At 43.5% G+C, this 21,169-nt stretch overlaps 1 protein-coding gene across 1 annotated transcript in view; it reads right to left on the reverse strand.

The window, feature by feature from the left end:
• Nucleotides 1-4,773: 4,773 nt before the first annotated feature.
• PDE6D (phosphodiesterase 6D) overlaps nucleotides 4,774-21,169 on the reverse strand; it is a 47,037-nt gene continuing 30,641 nt past the window's right edge. Inside the window, exons 2-5 of the mRNA XM_048864688.2 lie at nucleotides 12,154-12,242; nucleotides 8,455-8,580; nucleotides 7,646-7,751; nucleotides 4,774-5,366 (exon numbers count right to left, since the gene is read on the reverse strand). Coding sequence (XP_048720645.1) covers nucleotides 5,285-5,366; nucleotides 7,646-7,751; nucleotides 8,455-8,580; nucleotides 12,154-12,242 — 403 coding nt within the window. The 3' untranslated portion in view covers nucleotides 4,774-5,284. The remainder of the gene's footprint in view (nucleotides 5,367-7,645; nucleotides 7,752-8,454; nucleotides 8,581-12,153; nucleotides 12,243-21,169) is intronic.

Genomic DNA, 21,169 nt, shown 5'->3' on the forward strand with positions numbered 1-21,169 from the left:
TTAGCATTTCTCTAAACTCCTGCCAGCTATTCCCGCCCCAGAGTGCCCGCCCTACTGCTACAATTGCTTGGATTCAGACCAAGGTGAGTCACATCTGCAAGAGCAGATCCTGCCAGAGGCGAGAAGGGGGACAAGCCCAGCTGATCTACTTGGATCTGGGTCAGCAATCCACCCCGAAGTTCTGAAAGTGTCTGGCACATTTGTACCCATCCCCTGAGCAGCTAAGATCTTGAGGGGAGACACTGGTATACAAAGGTGCCTAAAGATGCAGCTAGGGACCTAGTGGGGTTTACGAAAGCACCTAAACAGGTTAGGCACATAGGTATTTAGGTGCCCAATGCCCACTGATTTCAAGGCACCTGAGGATCTGGATCGTAACTCCTGTTGAGACTGTCTGGCTACAGTTCTCTGTGCTGTCCTGGTCTCAGCGCCTGATTGGATTAGGGATGTGCTCACCTTGCGGCTACTCCCAAACCAGACTCAAACATCAGGGGGTGTCAGATGCAGCTGCTGGTGATCGTTCCATCACCGTGCACGTCATGCTGTGCTCTAGAGACCATGTGGCCTTTTCTTGGTGGATTACAGCATACTGGTATTTGACACACAAAACCCTGTCTACTCTGAGGCTTGCAGAGGCTCGACACCCCCCCCCCATTGGGCTCAAGTGTGAGCCTCATGCTTAGGTCTATATGGCTCAGGAAAGAGTCATTGAATCCTACTTGCTGCCAGACCTCGCATTGGACGTACTGAAAGGCTCGGCTCTTGGCTTGGGTTTTTGCAGCTGGGTGAGAGGAGGAGTTTGGTTGGACGCTTTTTTTTTTTATTGGTCACTGAAAAATATGTTAAAAAAACCCAACACCTTGCTGTAAGTGCCCCCAGAAGGCTCCCTAGTGGGCACCGTTTCCAGCAGAATACACAAATGGGGGTTTGCCCTCACTGATCGTTGTAGTACAGAGTACTAGGAAAGAAAGTGCCGTTGTGAGCTATTTTCCATGGTACCACAAGAGGGCAGCAGTAACACACACAACACAAAAAGAGGGGGCTTTCAGTCCTTGCAAGGACACTGTTAATTGTCTTTTTAATGCCAAGGCCAGACTGAAGGCAGAAGCAGCATGGGGTGTGCAGTTCAACGAGAATGCTCCAGAACACGGGGCCTGCCAACACATGCACTTTCCTGAGAAGTCTGGCTCGCAGCAGGCATGCCACATTGGACTGGAAAGGGGTGAAGAAGATTCCAGACTGAAGCCTTTTTGAGCTCAGAAAGGGGGGCCCTGATAATGTGATAGAACCTCTCCCCAGCCTGGCATAACAGCCGCCTCTCTGACTAGGAGGAATTTAAGCCCAGGCTCGTGCTTAGTGGCCATTTACTGATGGACAGCCCTCCCCATCGCATCAACCCTCCAGGACAACTGGCCTGCTTGTGAGCAGTCACAGACAGCTGTGATTCCAAAGCTGAAGATCCCCGTAAGGCAGGGATCTAGCTTCCGCCCAAAGCTAGCAAATGACCCAGCACCAAAATTCCTGATGACGCCAGTGGGACCTTTCCCTTTAACTAGGATGCTCCTAGGCTAAACCAGCCAGCCAGTTTTGCAGTATGAGTTGAAGGTCAAACTCAGCCTTTAGTACAGAGGGAGTAGGCGATCTGACTCCCCGAGAAGCGCTGCCCCTGGAACGCGGGTAGGCTTGAGGTAGTGTGGTATGCAGCGGGCTTGGACCACCACTGCCTGTTGGTAGCTAAAGCAGAGGTTTCAATCGTGCGGCTCACAACCGTCCCCTTCCCATAATGCTAAGTAGGAGGTGTCCTGGCTAGATGGACAAGGGGAAGAGGATGAGAACCCCTGGGCTATAAGCTTGTCTCCAGGGCTGTCAATGAAGCATCATTCACCAGCATTCCACTCACCTAGAAACCATGCCCTGCACACTACCAGTGCAATTACATTACTCTGGTACCCTGAGGCCCCAGCCGAGATTGGGGCCCCATCGTGTTGGGTGCCATCTACTTGCCCCAAAGAGCTTCACCAGGATGGGCAGGAAAACAGGGGCACAGGGTGGTACAGTGGCGTAATCACTGCCTCCGGCAGGTGACAAAATGTCACCTTGGGTAAGATGGATAAGCTGAAGGCCTTTTGGAATACATCCTGGGCCAGCTCCTCCTCGGCGATTGCACCGCCCAGTATGCTGTATTAGGAGCAGTGCAGGTGTAGAGGGCGCCAGGCTTGCTGTGCCCTGTGCTGCTGGAGCCTAGTCTAATCAGCCTCTATTTCACACCTGTTACAGAGAAACAAAGTCAAAACCTCAGGCCTACCTCCCCACCCCCTTGTTTTGCTGCATTTCCAGCATGGGCATCGCAGAACCCTCGACCACAGGGACAGCTCACATTCAAGAGCATGCTAGCACCTGATGCCAGTGGGACGCTACCTAAAAGCTGCCATCATAGCAACAGGTTGGAACAGGTGCAATTCTCCAAGGAGGTAATCACAAACGAAGACCGGTTCAACAGGAGCAAGCATAGGCTCAAGGGTGTGAAAATTAATATCCCAGGTATTACAGGCCCCCACAAACCGAGAGGCTTTTTTAAAAATCATGCATTCCTCTTTTATTAATCTGAAAAACGCTCCCTGCTACTAGGTTGTAGCTTTTCTTGTTGACAAGAAGCCGCCTCTGCAGCGTGTCACTGGCTAACTCTGCCTGAACTGCCAGTTGGAGGCATAGTGGTAATCAGAATGTAGCTCCATGTAAACACTGAAATGGGCTAAAACTGTTTACCAGGACAGTCGAGAGCAGCCCTGTGCTGTAACTTTACCTGGCGTATGTAGGTTATTTTGGGTTTGAAAAGCAGTTTGAAAATAGGAGGCCATGCTATAAAGCTGGGTAATTTACATGCGACTTACCTGGCGCATTCGGACTGTGCTGGCTTTGGGGCACGTGCGCCTGAACTTTGACCCGGCCCCAGGCCACGAGCCCGCTTGGCACAGGGTTTACATTTCATGGGTTAAAGTGACTCTCCTTCCAATTTGCCAACTGCTTCCAAATGGAGATTCTCACCCCCAACCACACACATAGCCCCACCTCTCCTCTCCCGGTCGCCCACTGTATGATTCTCGGGACTTGTCTACCCGGTGATTTAGTGTACAGCAAGCCAAAGTGTGAATCTACAGCGCAGTAGCATGCGGGCCATGTGGACCCAACTACCGCACACTGGAAGTTTCATAGTGTGCTTTGACGTACTAGTGTTTCAAACAGTCGTGGTCCCCTCCTAAGAGATTGCCTAGTTGGGGCATGATGCTGGGAATGCTCTGCCCCATATATCCGGCAGGCGCAGACACATTAGGAGGAAGCTGCTGCTGGGGATAATGCACTTTCTTCTCCCAGATTAACAATCCAGCATCAATTCAGGCACTGAAATGATGCATTTCCCTTATTCCCTATCATTTTCTTTTGCATCAGTCCCCATTCACAGGACGGTTTGATCTCACAATCCTCCTAGTTAAGTTCATCAATGTCCACTAATCATAAAATTGCCAGTGATGTCTGAGAGCAGAAACTGAAGGCACGGTCTGTGCAAGATTTAAGTTTACTAAGGGAATGAAGATTGCTAATGATAAGAAATGTAACAGGAGCTGTGAATGAGTTTGTGTGTGTTTGGAAAAGCCCTTTGCAGCAGAAGCGCCCTGTGGACAGTAGATAGGCCCACACTGAGGAAGAAGGCCCCAGACAGGAACAGTGCGTGGGGCTAGCCCTGCCCCTCTGGCCCTATCAATCATGTATGGTAGAGAAGAGGTCTTTAAAAAGAAGGAAATGGCTGCAGTCAGCTATGGAGAAGATCACCCTGGGTAGTAAATGGGTGGAGTGATTCCTTAAGCCACAGGTGGAGCTCCCAGCCAGAAGATCTCCACCCAGACTCTACAGGGAGTGCAGCAGACTCCCAGGGTAAGCCCCACAGAGAAAGCCCCATTCAACCACCCAGCCAGAAGGACTCCTTGAAAACAGCTACACAGACAGCCCTGAAGTATGAAAGTACTGTTGGCCTCTTTCCCTTTCAGTTGGCTCTGGGAAGTCATTCTTGGGTGTGCTGGGACATTTAACTTCCTTTGGATCCCCATCAAAAGAGACTTAAGGCGGCCCACAAGGGCAGGGTCCCCCTTGCAAGAAATAAAAAAAAGTGAGGCCTGTGTATAAGCCACCTAGTGGAAATAACTGGCTGTGGCCAGGGTTTCCTGTGGCCTGGGAGAAAAGCTTAAGGTCACTCTCTTACACTTGATGTTAGCCACTGTAGCCCAAACACAGCCCCAAATACAGCATTTTAGTCTCTAGTAAACTCAAGAAAGAGACATCTTTAGTGATCATAGCTAATGCCTCTCTTCCTGGAGTTTGTGAACACGGTGGACTATGTTAAGTGCTAGTCTATTCAGTATAACTCCCATTTTCCAGAGGGTTTTGGACATACCCAGTGGAGCCTGGATAAACTAACGTCTGTGCATTGCTATCCAGGGAAATGAGTACGCTTAGGTTAACCACTGGTTGAATGAACAGAGACAATCCTAGTGTGGAGGGGGGAATCTGAAGGAAGACCTGGTCATCAGCTATAGTTTTCACCTTATTTGGAGGAAGCCTTGAGGATCGAAGAGTCCAGAGAGAATTTAGTATGGCAGTGCTGATGAGACCTTTGTTCTGCTGCCGTTGGCTTGCTGGCAATGGGCTTTTACACTGCAGTGTGTCACTTGCTCACATTTTTAAAATAAGAGGGGAAAAACACAGCTGAAAGCGTTTCCATTCTTTGGACGGTACGAATGTTTTAATTCAGAAATTTGCTTTTATTACATTATGTAATATCAGACTATTTTACAAGTTTAGGATATGAGAATGTATAGACCACTACACAGAAATCCAGAGAAAGCATAAAAACTAAACATGGGAAAGGAAAAAGTGAACTTAATCCAAAACAAAGTGCCGAGAGAAGGTGCAAGTGGAAATGAGTGATTACTTACCAAGATCCAGAGAAGTACAAAGGATGAAACTAACATAATTTACAGTATTGGTTCTGCACAACCATTTTTACAGAGTCTTTATTTCCCCCCATCACTGAGCTGATGGTTGCGTCTCTCAGGGTTGGGTTTGGTCGTAGGGGAAAACCAAATAACTGATGGGCAAACGTCACAACCCCCGGTGAGCTGGTCCCCAGGCTCACACCTACAGGAAGAGTCTTCCACTGGATAGGCAAGGGGTTCTGCACCAAGAACTGTACGGAGGAAAACTAAAAACAGCCCCCAAAAGCCCCCTTATCTCAAACGTAGAAAAGTCTCACTCTGGAAGTGCTTACAAGGAGGTCATCATCGAAGAACTTTGTTTCTATAATAACGTTACCACTGTGGAGGGAAATTGAAAGGAAAGCAAGGAGATATTAGACAAAAGCAATTACAGAATACTACAGATAACAGTGCTCTTGCTGGCTTGAGCTAACTCCGTCCCCACAATACCCGCTGCCTTTTATTTAAGAATATTTATTGCAAGCATTGAATAATGCAAACGGTAGCAGCACTGTAACCCGACGCCATCAGCAATGGACTATAAGGGAGGGCTGTTCTTTACAAAGTGCTATCAGCCTTATTTTCCACAGACAACGAGACTTGCCCATTGCATTCCTACAGGGAGCTGCTCCCCCATGTCAAGATGAACCGTTTCTGTTCACTGGGTTGAATGGCACACTGGCTGTGTCACAGGGCAGAGCAGGGAGGGGATGTATATGATACCCATGAATGGTTAACTTCTGCACAATGTTTTTGAAGCCATAGGTAAAGTTGTAGCGTGGCTGGTCACCTTGTATTACTCATTCTCTACTGGGAGACATGAAAAGCAGCACCACACTTCCTACGCTGTTATTCCTCTCCATGTCCCCATATGCCCTCTAGCAGTCGATGTGATTCTCCCAAGAAATGCTTAAAAGCAAGTGTCTTGTCTGAACCGCAGTGGAAAGATCTAGTGTCCCACATGGAATATAGACTTTGAGTATGACTGCACACTTTGCTGGTCCAAGTTGGTTTTCTGTGTTCTGTATACTAAAGCAGAAGCATAGTATACTAATGCTGGGTGTGCTGCAGAGTGAGAGATGCTGCTACTCATCAGCGTATCCAATGCAGCGAGGCGGTGGTGGTCGGCAAGAGCTGGGATGCAGCTGCTCTGCCAGCCCCACTGGCAGGAGGAGGTGATAGTCTACTCACCCCACCCCAGAGAGGGTTGGGTTGTTTTCAGACCTGACCTGACACTTGAAGTTGGGTCCAGCTGGGTTTGGCTCAGGTTTCAAGGCTCTAATTTTAGGAGGCCTTTGGAGAGTGGAATGGAGAACTGAGAGGCCTAGTAAGATTGGTGAATCTGGAACCTACAGAGAACTGGGGGGTGGAAAATGCTCGTGTACCCTTGCCACCCTCAGTAGGGCTCAGTCCTGAAAACTTTCTGCTTCCTGAGGTGGGGAGAATTGTGTCTCATCCAGTGAGCTTTTGTCTTTATTCTGGTTTTGCAGTCTGGCTTCCCCGGTGCTCACTGGGAGCTGGGTTTGCTTGCAGTGCCCACAAAAAGGGCTCCCAGGTAGCACTGCTCTAACCACTTCACTTATTGTTCCCTCTTCATAGTCTTTCCTCTTTCTGAAAAGTGCTGTCAAAGACTTTTGTGACATCAAAGATGGTGGCTGCAACCAAAGCTCCCTCACTGTATGTCTAGTTTCCACCAGGGCAGGGAGGGAGCAAGGTGAAGTTTGACAAGAAGGATCTTCTAGGAGCACACCAATCTTGGTGTGACCAGGTTCCTGCTATCTGCCTAAACTCCTCCTGTCTCTGCTGGTGACAGACAGAGAGAAATGTTTTGCCAGCACATATCTAGCCTGGGGACACCTCCTATAGGGATGCTGGCCTTTTTCAGGGATTTACTGCTTGCCAAGGGTCTGCCTCTAGGCTTCTCTTCCATCAAACCTCCCATTCAAAGTGACGCCCTGGTACTCACTAGCCTGATCTAAGTCCATAAATTGCTGATTTCCTCTGACATCAACGTGTAAGGAGTCAATTAGAGGGCTTTTATTTTGTTCACATGCTATTTTGCATAACTACACTATTTTATATCCAAAAGAGGGTAACATATTTGAAGCCTGGCAAAAGAGTATAGTGTTAAACGAGCACCAGAAGCCAACTTCAGGTCACAGAGGTCCCCTGCGTAACACCACCTGAATCAGGTCTGCAGGGATCTCAGAGCAAGAGCCAGTCAGTAACAGCTGGCTTTATGGGAATGCACTGAGTAGCTGCTTAGCCTGGATGTTGAGGGCATTAGAACAGAATTTTTAAAACTCCTTCATAGTCACCTTTAAAGGCAGCTCCAGTATTTAACATAGAATCAATTCCAGTTTCTCAAAAGTCTTAGCAGCTCTATTAAAGCAAATTAGACCTATGGGAAAGAGGGAAATGGGGAAGTCCCTCAAGAGCTGGCAGTATGGAACGTGAAAAAGTCAGTATCAACTCCCCTCCTCTTTCACATTTTGAACAATCCTCCAATTTTACTCTTCTGCACCCATGGAAATGCCAAGACCTGCTTCCCCCTTCCCTGTTCCTCCCCCAACCCCCTGCCCCCGAGTGTTCAGATTCTCTAACCCTAAGCAACTCACGTTAAAACATTAGCTGGCATCATCTGTGATTCTGGTGCTGCCTCTATCAAGGACTGCCAAGTGTTTGTGGAGTTAGGGATCACAAAGCCAAATTCAAAGAACCATTCTGTGAAGTGAAAAAGAGATCCAAAAGCTTTTTATGAAAACCACATTGGTCCTATTGCTCTTTACCTGACTGCACACCCAACTCCTAAAGCGGTCAGTAACTGACACACCTTATGCTCTGTCAGCAGGTTGTATGTAAACTCAGAAGAAGGGAAATGCTATGTAAAAACTAGGATTGTACAACTCAACCTGCACTAAACACCCTCCCTGCCTCCACTATGCCCTTGAGGAACAGATCGGAAGAGCAATGGCACTGTCATGCCACTTTTCTTGTGATTAACTCAGCAGAAATTGGGCCAAGTTAGATTTCATTGTTTCTAACCAATCTTTAGAGTGTTCTAAATCCTCCCCCTCTTCAAAAAACTTCCCTGTGTAAGAAAGCTCAAGGTAGGGGCCTAATGAATAAAACAAGGCAGCAAGGGTCTGAACTCTTATACCCCCTAGATTAAGTGTAATATTACAACAAGGCATTCTAGATCATGCTGTCACATCTACAAGTCGTGCTTGCGTAAGCGTTAATACGCTTCTGAAATGGTCTCTTTAATGCTCTGGCCCATTAGGTCCGACTAACACTCCACCTCCACGTTACTCTTAAAAATTAAAAAAAATGGTCAGCCCATCTCATTACCCACAATCCCAGCATTTTACAAAGTTTCAGTTCACCACATTCTAGTACAGACTGTGTCCAGAGAATGGAGCGATACCTTCTAGACACTGCCCTTTGAAATAAACTTTCTGTTCCAGTCGGAATTTTTCCATTTGTTCTGCTGAGGAGAAGTTTAGCTCCCGAGACACGGCTTTGCATTTCAGAATTTTCTTAGGAACTCGAGCTGTGGAAGTAAATCAGACAACCATTACTCTGACGAATAATAAAACAAACCCTGCGCTATTCTGGCATGCTCTGAAATGCTAACCCAATGCAGAGGCTCTGAGCACAGTTCAGGCCAAAAAAGCAACTAAAAATGTGAGTTCCATTTTACAGAAGTGAACACTAAGGCACAGATAGCTTTAACCTAATCCCTTGCCCAGAATCTCAAAGCAAGACTGTGGCACAGCCAGAAAAATACCCAGGTCTCTTGACTCCTCATTCCTGGTAAAGTAGTACTGAAGCCCTGTTACCTCAGGCTAAAATGTGACCTGCAACATTACAAATTACTTAAGAAAATGTGCTAAACATGGCAAATAGGCAGAGGGATACTCTGCCCATTAAATAGTACCCTTTCCTCCTTCGGCTCCCCTTTTCAGGCTTTGTGTCGTGATCAAACCCCAAACTCCCATTTCCCAACCCAGCAAGTACAATTCGGGTGATTTCACATGGACCCTGGGAGCCATTCTGTAAGTGCACAGGAAGTGTCTGGTTCACAAAATACCTATCCCAATAAGGGCAATACAACTGTACATTTTTAGAGACAAAATGGATTTGGCATGCTCATGTGGCTGGGCTCCCATGGTGGGTATGACACTACCAGCAAATGGAAAACTGTAGCTGATTTTGTAAGATCTTTAGGGGAAGAGGAGGTAGTCTGGGAGCATCAGTTATTGTGCTGAAATGTCCCAGTAACAAGGATAAAAGGGCATATTCAGTACACTAACACACTACCAAGCCCTTCACTCTTAAGTGGTGTGATTATATATCCTTACAGTGTACTAGAAAGTGTTTTCATGTAAATTTCTATTTTATGAGCAGAACTGCTCCTAAACAGAAAGCCTATCAAAATGTCCATGAGCAGACAGCAAGTTGCTGTTTAATAACAGGAAAAGCCCATCAAACCCCAGGTAAATCCATTTAATGTGCAATAGTTTAATGGACTGGGACTTTGATATGATGCTGATCTAGAGAGCTACAGGGGACCATGATGTAAGCTACCACTTTGTCCCAGGGAGGAGCACCGATCCCATGATTTAAAAAACAGAACCACAATGGAGCTGCTTGAAGTTTTACCCCCCTAATCCACTAATAGTTTTAAGCTATTTTCACTGCATAACACCAACATCCACCTCTGTTCCTTGCAAGTACAGACTGCAGCCTATTGTGAATATGGCCTGCCCATTTAATGATATAGTACTTCATTAAATCATTGTGCATTGTATTTATTTGGGCCTTAAGACATAGGGTGTTTTTCTGTTAATGACTGTAAATGTCTTAAAATTACTCAATAGTCTGTATTTTGCACAGCTGACCTTTGGAATCTTTTGCTATATATCTGACTCTATGGTCATCATGACCAGGCTGTGACTTGCTGTGAAGTGCCAAGACAAAATAATAGCTGTAATGATATTAGTACTATACACTTCTGACGCAGGATAGTCTGAAAGACATGGGAGACTGTTTTAATTAAGTCCCAGTTTACCTGTGAAGTAGGCAAATATTATTGCGGTTTTATACAGCAGGGAAATCTAAGGTGCAGAGAGGCAATAGGACTTGCCCAAGTGATAGAGCGGGGAATAGAACTCATGAGTCCCAATCTTCTCTTCTATCCACAAGAAAAAAAAACACTCCACCCTGTAGTCTACAGAAGGTACATAGAGCCAGGGAAGTGTAACAGTCTGTCTATATACAATGAAGGAAGAAGACTCAAAAGCTACCAGTGCCTCTAGGGAGAAGTTGTAAGAGGAAGTCAGAGAACAATGGGAACAAATGCCTCAGGGTTTACATTTTCTGCTTCCTGCAGCCCAGTGTCTTACTTCTCCCTGGGCTGCTATTAGCTACTCTCCTCTCTTTCGTGCTCCTTTCTTGCCTTCACACCCAATATTACACAGTGGCTAAAAAGAGGGCAAAGCAGCACTACCCCATAGTTTAAGCAACAAAGCACCAGGCTGCAGAATTACCTTGTTTTATTTAAAGCTGTGTTTCAATTATTTTACTATAGTTGTATTTAAAATTGCTGGAAACTTTCCCTTCACAGCAGGCATCTGAATAAACCCTGTTCTACAGAGTTCTGATGTATTGTTAAATATTTCCTTGGTTTCAGAACCAGACCCGTATATGTTCAGTTGTGTTTGTAATAATGGCATTTCCAGTTTTTTCCTAGGTGTGCAATCCTAGCAGAGTATGTCAGTAGGTATGTTAACAGGACTGCAGCTATTTGCTGCTAAAAAGCACTGGAGTGAGACCAGGAGAGACTTGTCAGGCCCAAGTGGATGAGCTCAGAAGAGGCCAGATTAATGTTTTAACACAGTGCTTCTCTTATCTAACTCTGCATTTCAAGTCAGACTCTCAACATTCCCATTACAGCATCAGGCCTCTCTTGAGCAGAGACTATCATGCCCCACTGTGCACTGTTTGTGTGAAGTGGAAGAGTGTCCATGAGGGACCTGATTAGGAGTAGCAAGTCCATTTCATTTGTGACCCAAACTAGCTTTGAAACCAAATCTCTGTAGCTGAAAGACAAGAATTTATCCTGTGTCCTCCCCAGCCCTGAACTGTATTAAACAGCTCCAATTCTCCATCCTCTCTACCCTGACAGCATTACTACTTAAACAAAAAAACCCTCACTTTACAAAGGAATAATATAAGAGTTGGATCCTGCTGCCACTCTCTGGTGCCATGTGCCTGCTGCCCTTGCATGGTAGGAGATTTTATAATTCACAGAAAGATGAATGCCCTCGTATCCCCAAGCAGGATTCGGCCCTTGTCGTTTAAGCAAAAATTCATAAGTAACACTGAAGTAAATGGATGACCAAGGTCACGCCACTCTTCATAGACCATTTGCATGGTGCTCACATTATCAGAAAAGCCTTTGGAGTGAATTCGCTGAGGCCATGCTGTTCTATGCATAGCCAGTGTGACAAACAGTCTATATTGCGGTAAGCCTGCTTTCAATTACTATCCCTTTCCGACATGTTTCCACACCAGCATGGGATATTAGATATCAAAGCAGAGTAATGGACAATGGAATACTTTGCTAGGCCTCTAGGTACAGATACCAAAGGCAGAAAGGGAAGAGAAGCCACAGACAGAAGTGGAGAGCACAGAAGGGTCCCATTTACCATTTCAGCACTAAATTCTCCCAATGCTTTGCAGAAAGTAATAGGACTGGTCAAGCTGGCAGAGGGCCAACAGTGTGCACATTTCCCCATGTAGCTCTCCCACTGTGCCTCAACTGTGATCAATACAACTACTAGCCCAGTCCTAGTCACACTATGTGATAAGGCTTTTTCCCCCCCCAAAGGATTAAGAGGAAAAGTTTGACAATCAGGTGTGCAGAAGTAAATTAACCCACTGAGCTCCTTGTATTCAGTCTTAACATCTCTCCTTTGCCTGCAGCTGACTCACCTGCTCCTTGTGCTGTAGAATCAAAGTCCAAGCAAACGGTCTATCCTTCAAAAGCAGTGCCATGCTGACTGCAGTCATGCCCCATAGATACTGTATTACCCAACCCAACAGTGAGGCCACACCTTACCTTCATGCTCCACCCCAGGTACAGACAGATCTTCTGTTCCTTGCCAGAGGATTTTCCCCGTCTCTGCATCCCGAAGGTTCATCCAATTTCTGATTGGAGGTGATTAAGGAAACGAACTGTGCTTTTAGACGCTGTGCCCATCAGTCTTTGCCTAGCACTGAAACAGGCTACTCAGAATTAAGCAGGAGTTATACTAAAACCTTACTTTGACACGCCATGTATTTGGACCTACAGCGCCAACGAGGGGAGATGTCCCGCTCATGGTTTAAGAACAAACCAACATTAGACCAGAGTCAACGCAACAAGTGAAGGACATCCACTCTAAGTTTTTCCTTAAAACTGATGCTCTTGGGCCTTGTGCACTATATTCTACTGGATCAGGTAAACATCACTGTACTGCAGGGAAGCAAGCAGCAGCATTAGCTTCTATAGCAGATAATTCTATAATACGATTCCTCATCACCATTCCCCCAGCTCTCAAGAGGAATGGGGAAAGGAGAAACATAAGAGAAACACACCCCATGTGTCACTAGAGAAAGAATGTTGGATCAATTTTCCTGATCTGCAGAGTGTGGTAAAGAACTTTGTTCTGACATTTTTGGCACATGTAACTCTCATATTAACTGGAATTCTCTAAGAACAGCACACCCCTGGAGGAGTTTCCCCAAGGCACAAGAGCTAAACACACCAGTAAGAGGGAGTAAGTTTGTAAGTGTTATGTACCAGACTTCTAATGGTATGGATTGATGTAATACTCATGGAAGTTATATAGGAGTGTGGAATACAGACACTTTCAAAGGCACAAACAGCAATTAGCCTAAGTGTTATTTGTGCTGTTGAAAAGCTTTCCCATTGTCAATGCTGTGCACACACCCATACTCTGGAATTGGGAATCTGCAAAACTATTTTGGATCATCAATATTGTATATCCTGATGAATAGAGTTATAGCTTTCAAAAAGGCTGAAGCAGACTTGCCATACTCCCAAAACCACACTCCCTGCTTCCACAGCTGATCATAGGGGCACTCATGAAGTCACCAGCATTTACATGCTGAAGTATTGGAGAGTAGCAGGACCTCTGCCCTTTAGAAGATAGCTGCAGTGTGAACCTATGGAAAAACAGCAGAAAATGCCATTAAGACTTTTGCAGCATCCTCTCTAGGTACTGGTTAATTTGTCAGTGTCCACTATGTGCTTGGCACTTTCCAGGCATTCAAGAAGGGACATCCCCTGTTATGCAAAGCGTGCATTCTAAGACAGCGGTTTGGGGGAAGAATAATAATTAATCAGGTTATTTATACAAGTCAAAGCTATTCACTGTAGCAGCACAGCAGAGGTGGGTCTTTAGGAGTGAGCCAGAGGGGGCCTTGTGGATGAACTCAGAGGTTATGCTAGGTACAAAGGGCTGCCTCGAAGAAGGTGATTGTGCGAGAAGCTGACAAACAGGCAGATGAGGGTGGGAAAAACTGGAGGAGAGTTGGGCTGGGGGGTAACATGAAGCTTGACATGGGAGGATAAGCAGAATTATATGCATGTATTTATTTTAGTTTCTCATGTACTTAATCTCTGGGCAGATTCACAAAACTCTTAATCTCTCTATTGCTCAGTGACAGTACTGGAAGTACTCAAGGTGTTTCTGGAGCCCGGGAAGAAAACACATGCTTTAGCAGCTTTTATTTTACTTAGTTATGTATGTTTGTTTGAAAATTGTGTATGTGGAGGAGGGAGGAAATTGAGTTAAGATTTCTAACAATTTTTAAATATAAAATTTCCAACAGACAACCATAAACAGGGCTAGAAATGAGATATTTGCTTAGATAGCTGTGTGCAATCCAGACACCTATAAACCAGAGGATCACCATGAATGACACCATACTTCTCTATTTTAAGGTACTTCTATGACCCAATTACCACAGTATCTGAGCATCTCACAAGCTTTAACATAGTTATCTTTACAACGCACTAGTGAGGTAGGGAGGTGCAGATTTTAAAAGGTATTTAGCCGTTGCTCCACTCAGCATTGCAAAGCCTACGTGACTTAGGAGCCTAATTTTATTTTCAAAACAGAGTTACGCACTTGAAAGAAAATTCTGAGTGGAACAACTATAGCCTCATAACTCGATTACTGGCATGAACACAACAGATGGATGAATGTGACATTATTACTTTAAGCACAGGGCTATGGGGCTCTACTGACCTTCTATTTTTGGTCAGTAAAAATACTGTGTGGGCATAAAGGACAGAAATTGACAGTCTAAAAAAAGATTTCTCTCTAGTTGAAATCCAAAGTAACTGGTCATTTAAATTATGCCTGCATATTGGACACTGCAATTTATTTTGACATTAAAGGTGTTAGACTTCCAGGCAGTCTCCCTGTCAAATTTCAGTCTATATTGATGTTCCAGTGTAATGATAAAGCCATGTGTGATTGTCTCCTCTGTGCTTTGTATTCTGTCAACCTAAAGATCAATTAGAAGTAAAAAGCTTAACACTAGATCCCGGCTGTCCTGAGTTTGTAGGTCAGCAATTAATGCAATAATTCCTGGCAGATACCTTGTATTTCAACAATCTAGGCTTGAATTGCAGTACCAAATGAATGTGGCTAAAGAACTCCTAGCCATGATGGATTTATGTGTAAACTCAGCACAAGCTCTTGTACACGTCTATGAATGAAAAAATAAATTTAAAAATCAACCTGGCCATAGTTACGAATGCAAAACAGGGTTTAAAAAAACCCGTAAACAAACGAATGGCACCAACTACCCTTTATACACTCAAGCATACTTTAACAGACCATAATACACTAGCCATTTTAGAAAGTTTTCCCCCCCAAGAAGCTAAGCATTATGAAAAAGGAAAAATAATCTATCCCCACATACATACAAAAGATCATCTTGAACTGGACAAAGTCCTTCAAATTCAGATTTTTAATTAAAATTTTGTATTTTTCTTCAACAATCACCAGAGAAATGGGAAAACTACTTCCTAACTCAAAATTTTAGTTCATTTACAGAGATTACTATATTGGGCTAAACGGCACTGGTTAGGGAATACCTAGCAAAGCAGCAGCTACACTGCTGACCTAGTTAGGAGCTTATTGTACTATTTCTGTCATCTTGCATGGAAAGCTTGGTATGAGGACATGCCCCATGGTGAAGAAAATGGAGGCCTTGAACCAAACCCACATGTGCTGTTATCTCCTAATGTGTTTAATTGGTTTAAGATTCTTTCATCCCAGCAGGAGAGATATTGTTACTAAAAATAAAAACCCTCCATCTTCTGAACAGCAGTGGGGACCTGCAGGCAGGATCAGGAGGGCATTTGATGTATCATTAAGCAGAAAAAGCACATTAATATGGGTTTAACACAATCATTCTTCTTGAAGAAAGCCTGTCTCAGAAGTTTGAGAAGGAAACTTGAAGGTGCAAGTTAAAGAGAAGATACAGCCCAGTGAATTATGGCCTCATGAAGCTTAGACAACAAGGAGTAACAATAGTGTTATCTGTAATCTGGTTTCTACATGCAACATCAAAAAGCATAATATCCCTTACCAACACAGAGTTTTCATGCTTCTGTTATTTCCTATAGGATTTAAGACCCAATATGTCAAATCACCTTCAATCCTGGAGGCAGGGAACAATTAGGCAGAACAGCAGAAGGGAGAACTGTTGATCTATTTATATGCCACCACCTGACCAGGTCAGCAAAGTCTTATATAAAAGCCGGAATTTAACTTGCTTTATATACACTTGACAAATTAGCTTCCTCACACGCATACTTTGCTCAGCCTGATAAAGAGAAATAAGATGTTCATTTCCAAATGCAAGTTACATTGTCTTGAACATCTCTGATCTATGTAGAGGAATGTTTCTTTTTATTTTTGTATCTGCCAAAGACAATTTTTTTTCACAAAGTCAGGATGTACTGATTCCTATTTAGACTTGGCATGACAAAAGGCTGCTAATTACGGATGGCATTGAAGGAGGAGGCATTCAGGAGGAATGATTCCTTTATAGTAGGATATGGCAAAAGAAACTATGCCTATCTACGTTGCTATTGTTTGTACTCTGATATTTTCCTCCAGTGCACCTCAAACTCTATTTTGACTACCTCAAAGGCTGTGGCAGCCAAACTGCTGTCATGTCTTCCATGAATACCTAGATCTTTTAGTTTCAGCCTATGCTATCTTGACTGTTCTTCACCCTCTAGGAATTTTTGTACCCTTCTTTATCTTTCATAATGAAAGAACCTAGTTTTTGTAACCACTTTTTGCATACAGTCTTTCTTCCTCTTCCCCAGCTTCTCGTTATCAATACAATACAGCATGCAAAAAGCTGTGCACAACACATCAGGTGTGATCAGGGTGTCAACAAGTATGCAGGAATGAGTATCCTCGAGAATAACTGATGAAATAGAGTGTGACGCCAAAAAGCTTCTACATTAGATTTGTGTAAGCAACCCCTTCCCCAAAGACAAGCTTGTGTTCTAAACCACCCGACTCGATTTTATAATGTTGCCTACAGTGGGAAAGTATAAACAACCAGGTATTCATGGCATGGATCAGCATATTAGATTAGAGGACAACCGTTCAGTTGAGTAGTAAATAAGAATGTTTAGTAGCCTATTTATATCAGATATAGATTTACCAGGTAGAACATTTTTATACTAGATTTTTCCTTTACAGCATTTGATTTTTAAGTAGGTAGCCCTTTGGGGCTTAGAAACACAGGAGATGGTCAGAAGGCTATTGGATTAAAGATTAGTGCACCCAAATGGCCTGTGGCTTCCCCTCCATTCCAGTCACTCACCCTGTAACCTCTCCAATGCACCTGCTGTTACAGCCCCTAGGCCGCAGTTCAGCAAAGTACTTAAGGTACGTCCTACACTGCAACAGGAGATGTGACTGCAGCATGTCTAGATATACCCAAGGTATTTTTGATCTAACTAGCCTGAATAACAATAGCAGTGAAGCCACAGCAGCATGGGTGTACAAGCCCGTCCAGGACCCTGGTTATGTACCTAGTGGCTAGCCCACGCTGGTGCTGCCATGGCTTTGCTGTTATTGCTGTTTGAGCTAGCTAAATTAAAGCCAATTCAGGCATCTCCACACATGCTGTGGTTACACCTCCAACTGCACTGCAGACATACCCTTAAGCTGTATCACGGCCGTAAAGTCCACTCTGCTTGTACATAAAAACACTGATGTCTTGAAGGTTTTATAAGCAGTAGCTATAGGCTCTGGCAGTGTGCGTATGGAACATGACCTTCTTCCTAGTTAAAGACTAAAATTCAGTATAAAACCATATTTGAAGGAACTAGAAGAATATGAATTCTTTGTCCATATAGTTTGTCCACTAATAAGTGCTGCAATAGATACACAAACTGATAGCTATTGCTCACGTGTTATCATAACCTTTGGGTATTTTAAGGAATCCACAGACCACTGTCACCTCCACCTACTACCAGGCAACATCATGCTCTCTGGGCTCCAGATTAACAAAAAAGGATGTTTGTATGTACATTACAAGTGCACATAGCATTTTAAACTCCACTGTTATAAAGCCAGTTTTTGTAAGGGGTGAAGGACAAGCAGTAAATCCTTAAGACAACAATCACTGCACACATCCAAGAATGACTCAAGATACTACGAACCATAGAGGTGATCTATTAAATCCCTAAATGGGAAGAAACCAATTAGGCCTTCACAGCACCTCTGACGTACTCTGGTACTAGCTGTGAAGGAAGCTGCTCTTAAGCTTCCTGTACAGACCAAATCAATTGTGCCACTGCAGTCAGAGAGATCCAAATATTAACATGAACCATAAGATAGGATACAGCAGAAATCCTCCCCCAACCTACAGTCGTTTCACAGTAACTAGGTAATCAGGGGGATATATTTAACAGCTCACGGCAATGACACAAAATCCTAGAGTGTTTGTCACATTTTAACCAATACCAACTGCTTAGTATCCTTCCTACTATTTTTCTTGTCTTTGTTTTTACATTTCCCCTTATATCATTACCAACAGTTGCTGACTTTATGATCCCATGTTTGCCACAACATGCTTTCATCTTGTGTCATACAGTCCTCAATTCAGCTGGAGAGTTCTTGGATTGCACTTGGTAAAACATCAACTGATATTACTGAAATAACAAGTCAACACTACATAGGTTCATTTTAATAGAATACTGTGTTAAGAGTAACTACTTAAAAGTAATATAGAAGTTAATATAGCTGCTTTATCTGTACTGTAATGCAAAATCCAGGTCAGATTTTACCACCTTTACTATGCAGGAAGTCTGGTCTTGTGGTTAAAGCACAGGACTAGGACACAGGTGCTGTAAATTATATTCATGGCTCTGCTGCACATTTCCTGTGTGACCTCAGACAAGTCACTTATACCTTGTGTCAGATCATCATGTGTAGAGCCTCGATGAGCTACTTCCCTACCAAGGGAATGTCGCAAGGATAAATCCATCAATATTTTTGTGGTGCTTGGATATTATGGAGACCATGGAAAACTAAAAGCCAGCACAGGGTAACTTGTAATCAGTTTAGTTGCAAAGTGCTGCTAACCACACAAGCTGTAAAAAAATACAGAAGCCATCTACTTGGCATATTTTGTTAATGCAGTAAAATCACGTCTAGCTTCTGCCAGTAAGGAATTAGAGTGCAAGGGCTTAGCTGGTGTAACAGCTGTGTCCAACATATAACCTAGGATTCCAGCAAAGGAGTCCAACTATCATTCACCATTTTTACAGCTAAAATGACAGAATCAGCAATCCTGTTAATGTCAACTAATGGAATTTGGGCATGGAGCCTACTTTTAGTTAGTTTCCCCTAATTTTCCTTCTAGTCAGTTCTAATGTCTGAAAATATTCATAGTTAAATCTTCCCAAGTTACAGGGAAACAGTAAATATTTAATATTTGGTCAGAATTTGGGACACCTGCAGTATCCTTAACAATACCACATTTATACTGCAGACTAAGAACTCTTAAGCCATAAAAAGGGGATGGACATTTAAAGGTTGGGGGGAGATCACTTTTAAGCCACTTCCAGTTATACTGTAAAATAGGCCAAACTTTAGTTTCACTAGCTTTTTCTCTTCTCCACAAGCTGAATGGGGAACTACTGGAAGGATTGGGCTTTTGAGGCAAGAGTTACATACCTAATGAGGAGACGCTAAAGGTCATCAAGTTATTGTGTTCTATGGGGCACTAAGCAAAGAGAATAAATTTGGTGGCTCAGTATCACAGCTTGAAAAACTTAGGTAAAGGAGAAACAAGATGACATTGTTTTAATATATTTATTTACATGTCTAAACTAAAGCAAGCTGGCATCTCAGAGGTTAACCCTCTTGAATTTTTATTATTTTGTGGAAATTTTTAAACAAATTCCAGGCCTCAGCAATTTTAGTCCCTACTAAGCAGCAGAAAATAATCTTGGCATCTGCAAACAGCCTTTGATTTCTTCAGACAAAAGCAACAATTTGTGACATCCCCCAGTAGCTCTTCTCTGCAGCCGATGAGAAGGCTTTCTTGTTATCAGTATGTACCAGCAAAAGTCCAGCCAACTAACAGTCCCAACAGAGCAAGAGGTGCTGTGCACTTCTGCCGTAAACACTAAGCCCAATCTAAAAAGTCTCCAAAGCTGCAAAGTTGAGCATTTGAGTTGCCATGCAAGGAAAACAAAAATGAAAAATACAATACACTTGTGGTTTATGGATATAACTACTGTTTAAAGGGACAATAAATTATCATACCAAACTCCCACAAAAATCTTTCGCTTACAGCAGGTGCTAGTGACAGATGGAGCCAGTTGCCTTTTACAGCAGCTCTGAAGAAATGGTTTGTTCGCTACTATTAGGAATTTGTTTTGTTCCCATGAGAAACAGACATAGTAAAAGTGGTTCATGGAACCAGACTACAGTGCCAGGGAATAAAAACAAGATGAAACAATACAGTGCTTTTGTGTTGGCTTTCCAGTGCCTATGTTTGTTAGGTTTCTTTCTTTGGCTCTTGTGAACTGATGTGCCAGAATTTTTTTGTGCCAGTCCCCTAGCAGGAAAAGTTGCAAGTGATCACATCCGGACATCACTGTACTCTAGCCAGTAAAACAATTATTAGTTTAGAAAAACCCAACATTGTTTACAGGACCATTACAGAAGCACAAATTGCATGAACAAAATGACTCTCTCTTTTTAATTTGACAACATGCAATTCCTGCCCATCCTGCCTACATTTAAATTGATCTTTATAATTAGCATGTCAGAAAAGCTTCAACTCATGCTAAGAAACCTTTGAATATTACCATAATTAATGTAGTTAATAATGCTCTGAAGTTTGCAGAAACAGCAGGGGACTCAATGGGAGTGATGTGTGCATCCAAGGGAAGAACTTGGCCTTTAAAATCCAGAGGATTTATCAGAACATAATTGTAAGGTGTAGGAACAACTATAGGAACAGAAGTGAATGCCGCTACAGAGCAAACTAATGGACAATAAGTATACACGAGTAATTGAAAAGCCTATTGAAGCACAAAACACTGGGACTGCCTCAGAATAAAAAGACAAATGGAAGATCTTCCTTCACATGAAAAAGATTCCAGAGACCCTCCCCATAGATTTAGTGGATGAGCCCTATCTATATGTGCCAGAGTATTCTGAGAAATCATTCCCATTCCAACAGATATCATGGTGAAGGGCTTGATGTAAGAACCTCATTAGAAGAGAGACCCCTGGCAAGTCCAATCATGTTCAGATGGAAAATTATTTTAAATAGATGTTTAAAAGTCCCAAGAAGTTCTGAGACAAACTGTGTGTTAGATTCTGCATCTCTGCTCCTTCATGTAAGTATACCTATCTGTCTCCTGAAATCTAGCACAGTTATTCCAAGCAATGCAACAATAAAATTACTCTGAGAAGTTGTGACCAGTCAGGTTTTGTATTTGCCTCCGTTACCAGATCAACTGCCACATACATGCAGTGATGGCCTATCAGTCCAAAATCCTGTTT

This window comes from Caretta caretta, chromosome 9, assembly GCF_965140235.1.
Source record: "Caretta caretta isolate rCarCar2 chromosome 9, rCarCar1.hap1, whole genome shotgun sequence".
NCBI classification, from domain to species: Eukaryota; Metazoa; Chordata; order Testudines; family Cheloniidae; genus Caretta; species Caretta caretta.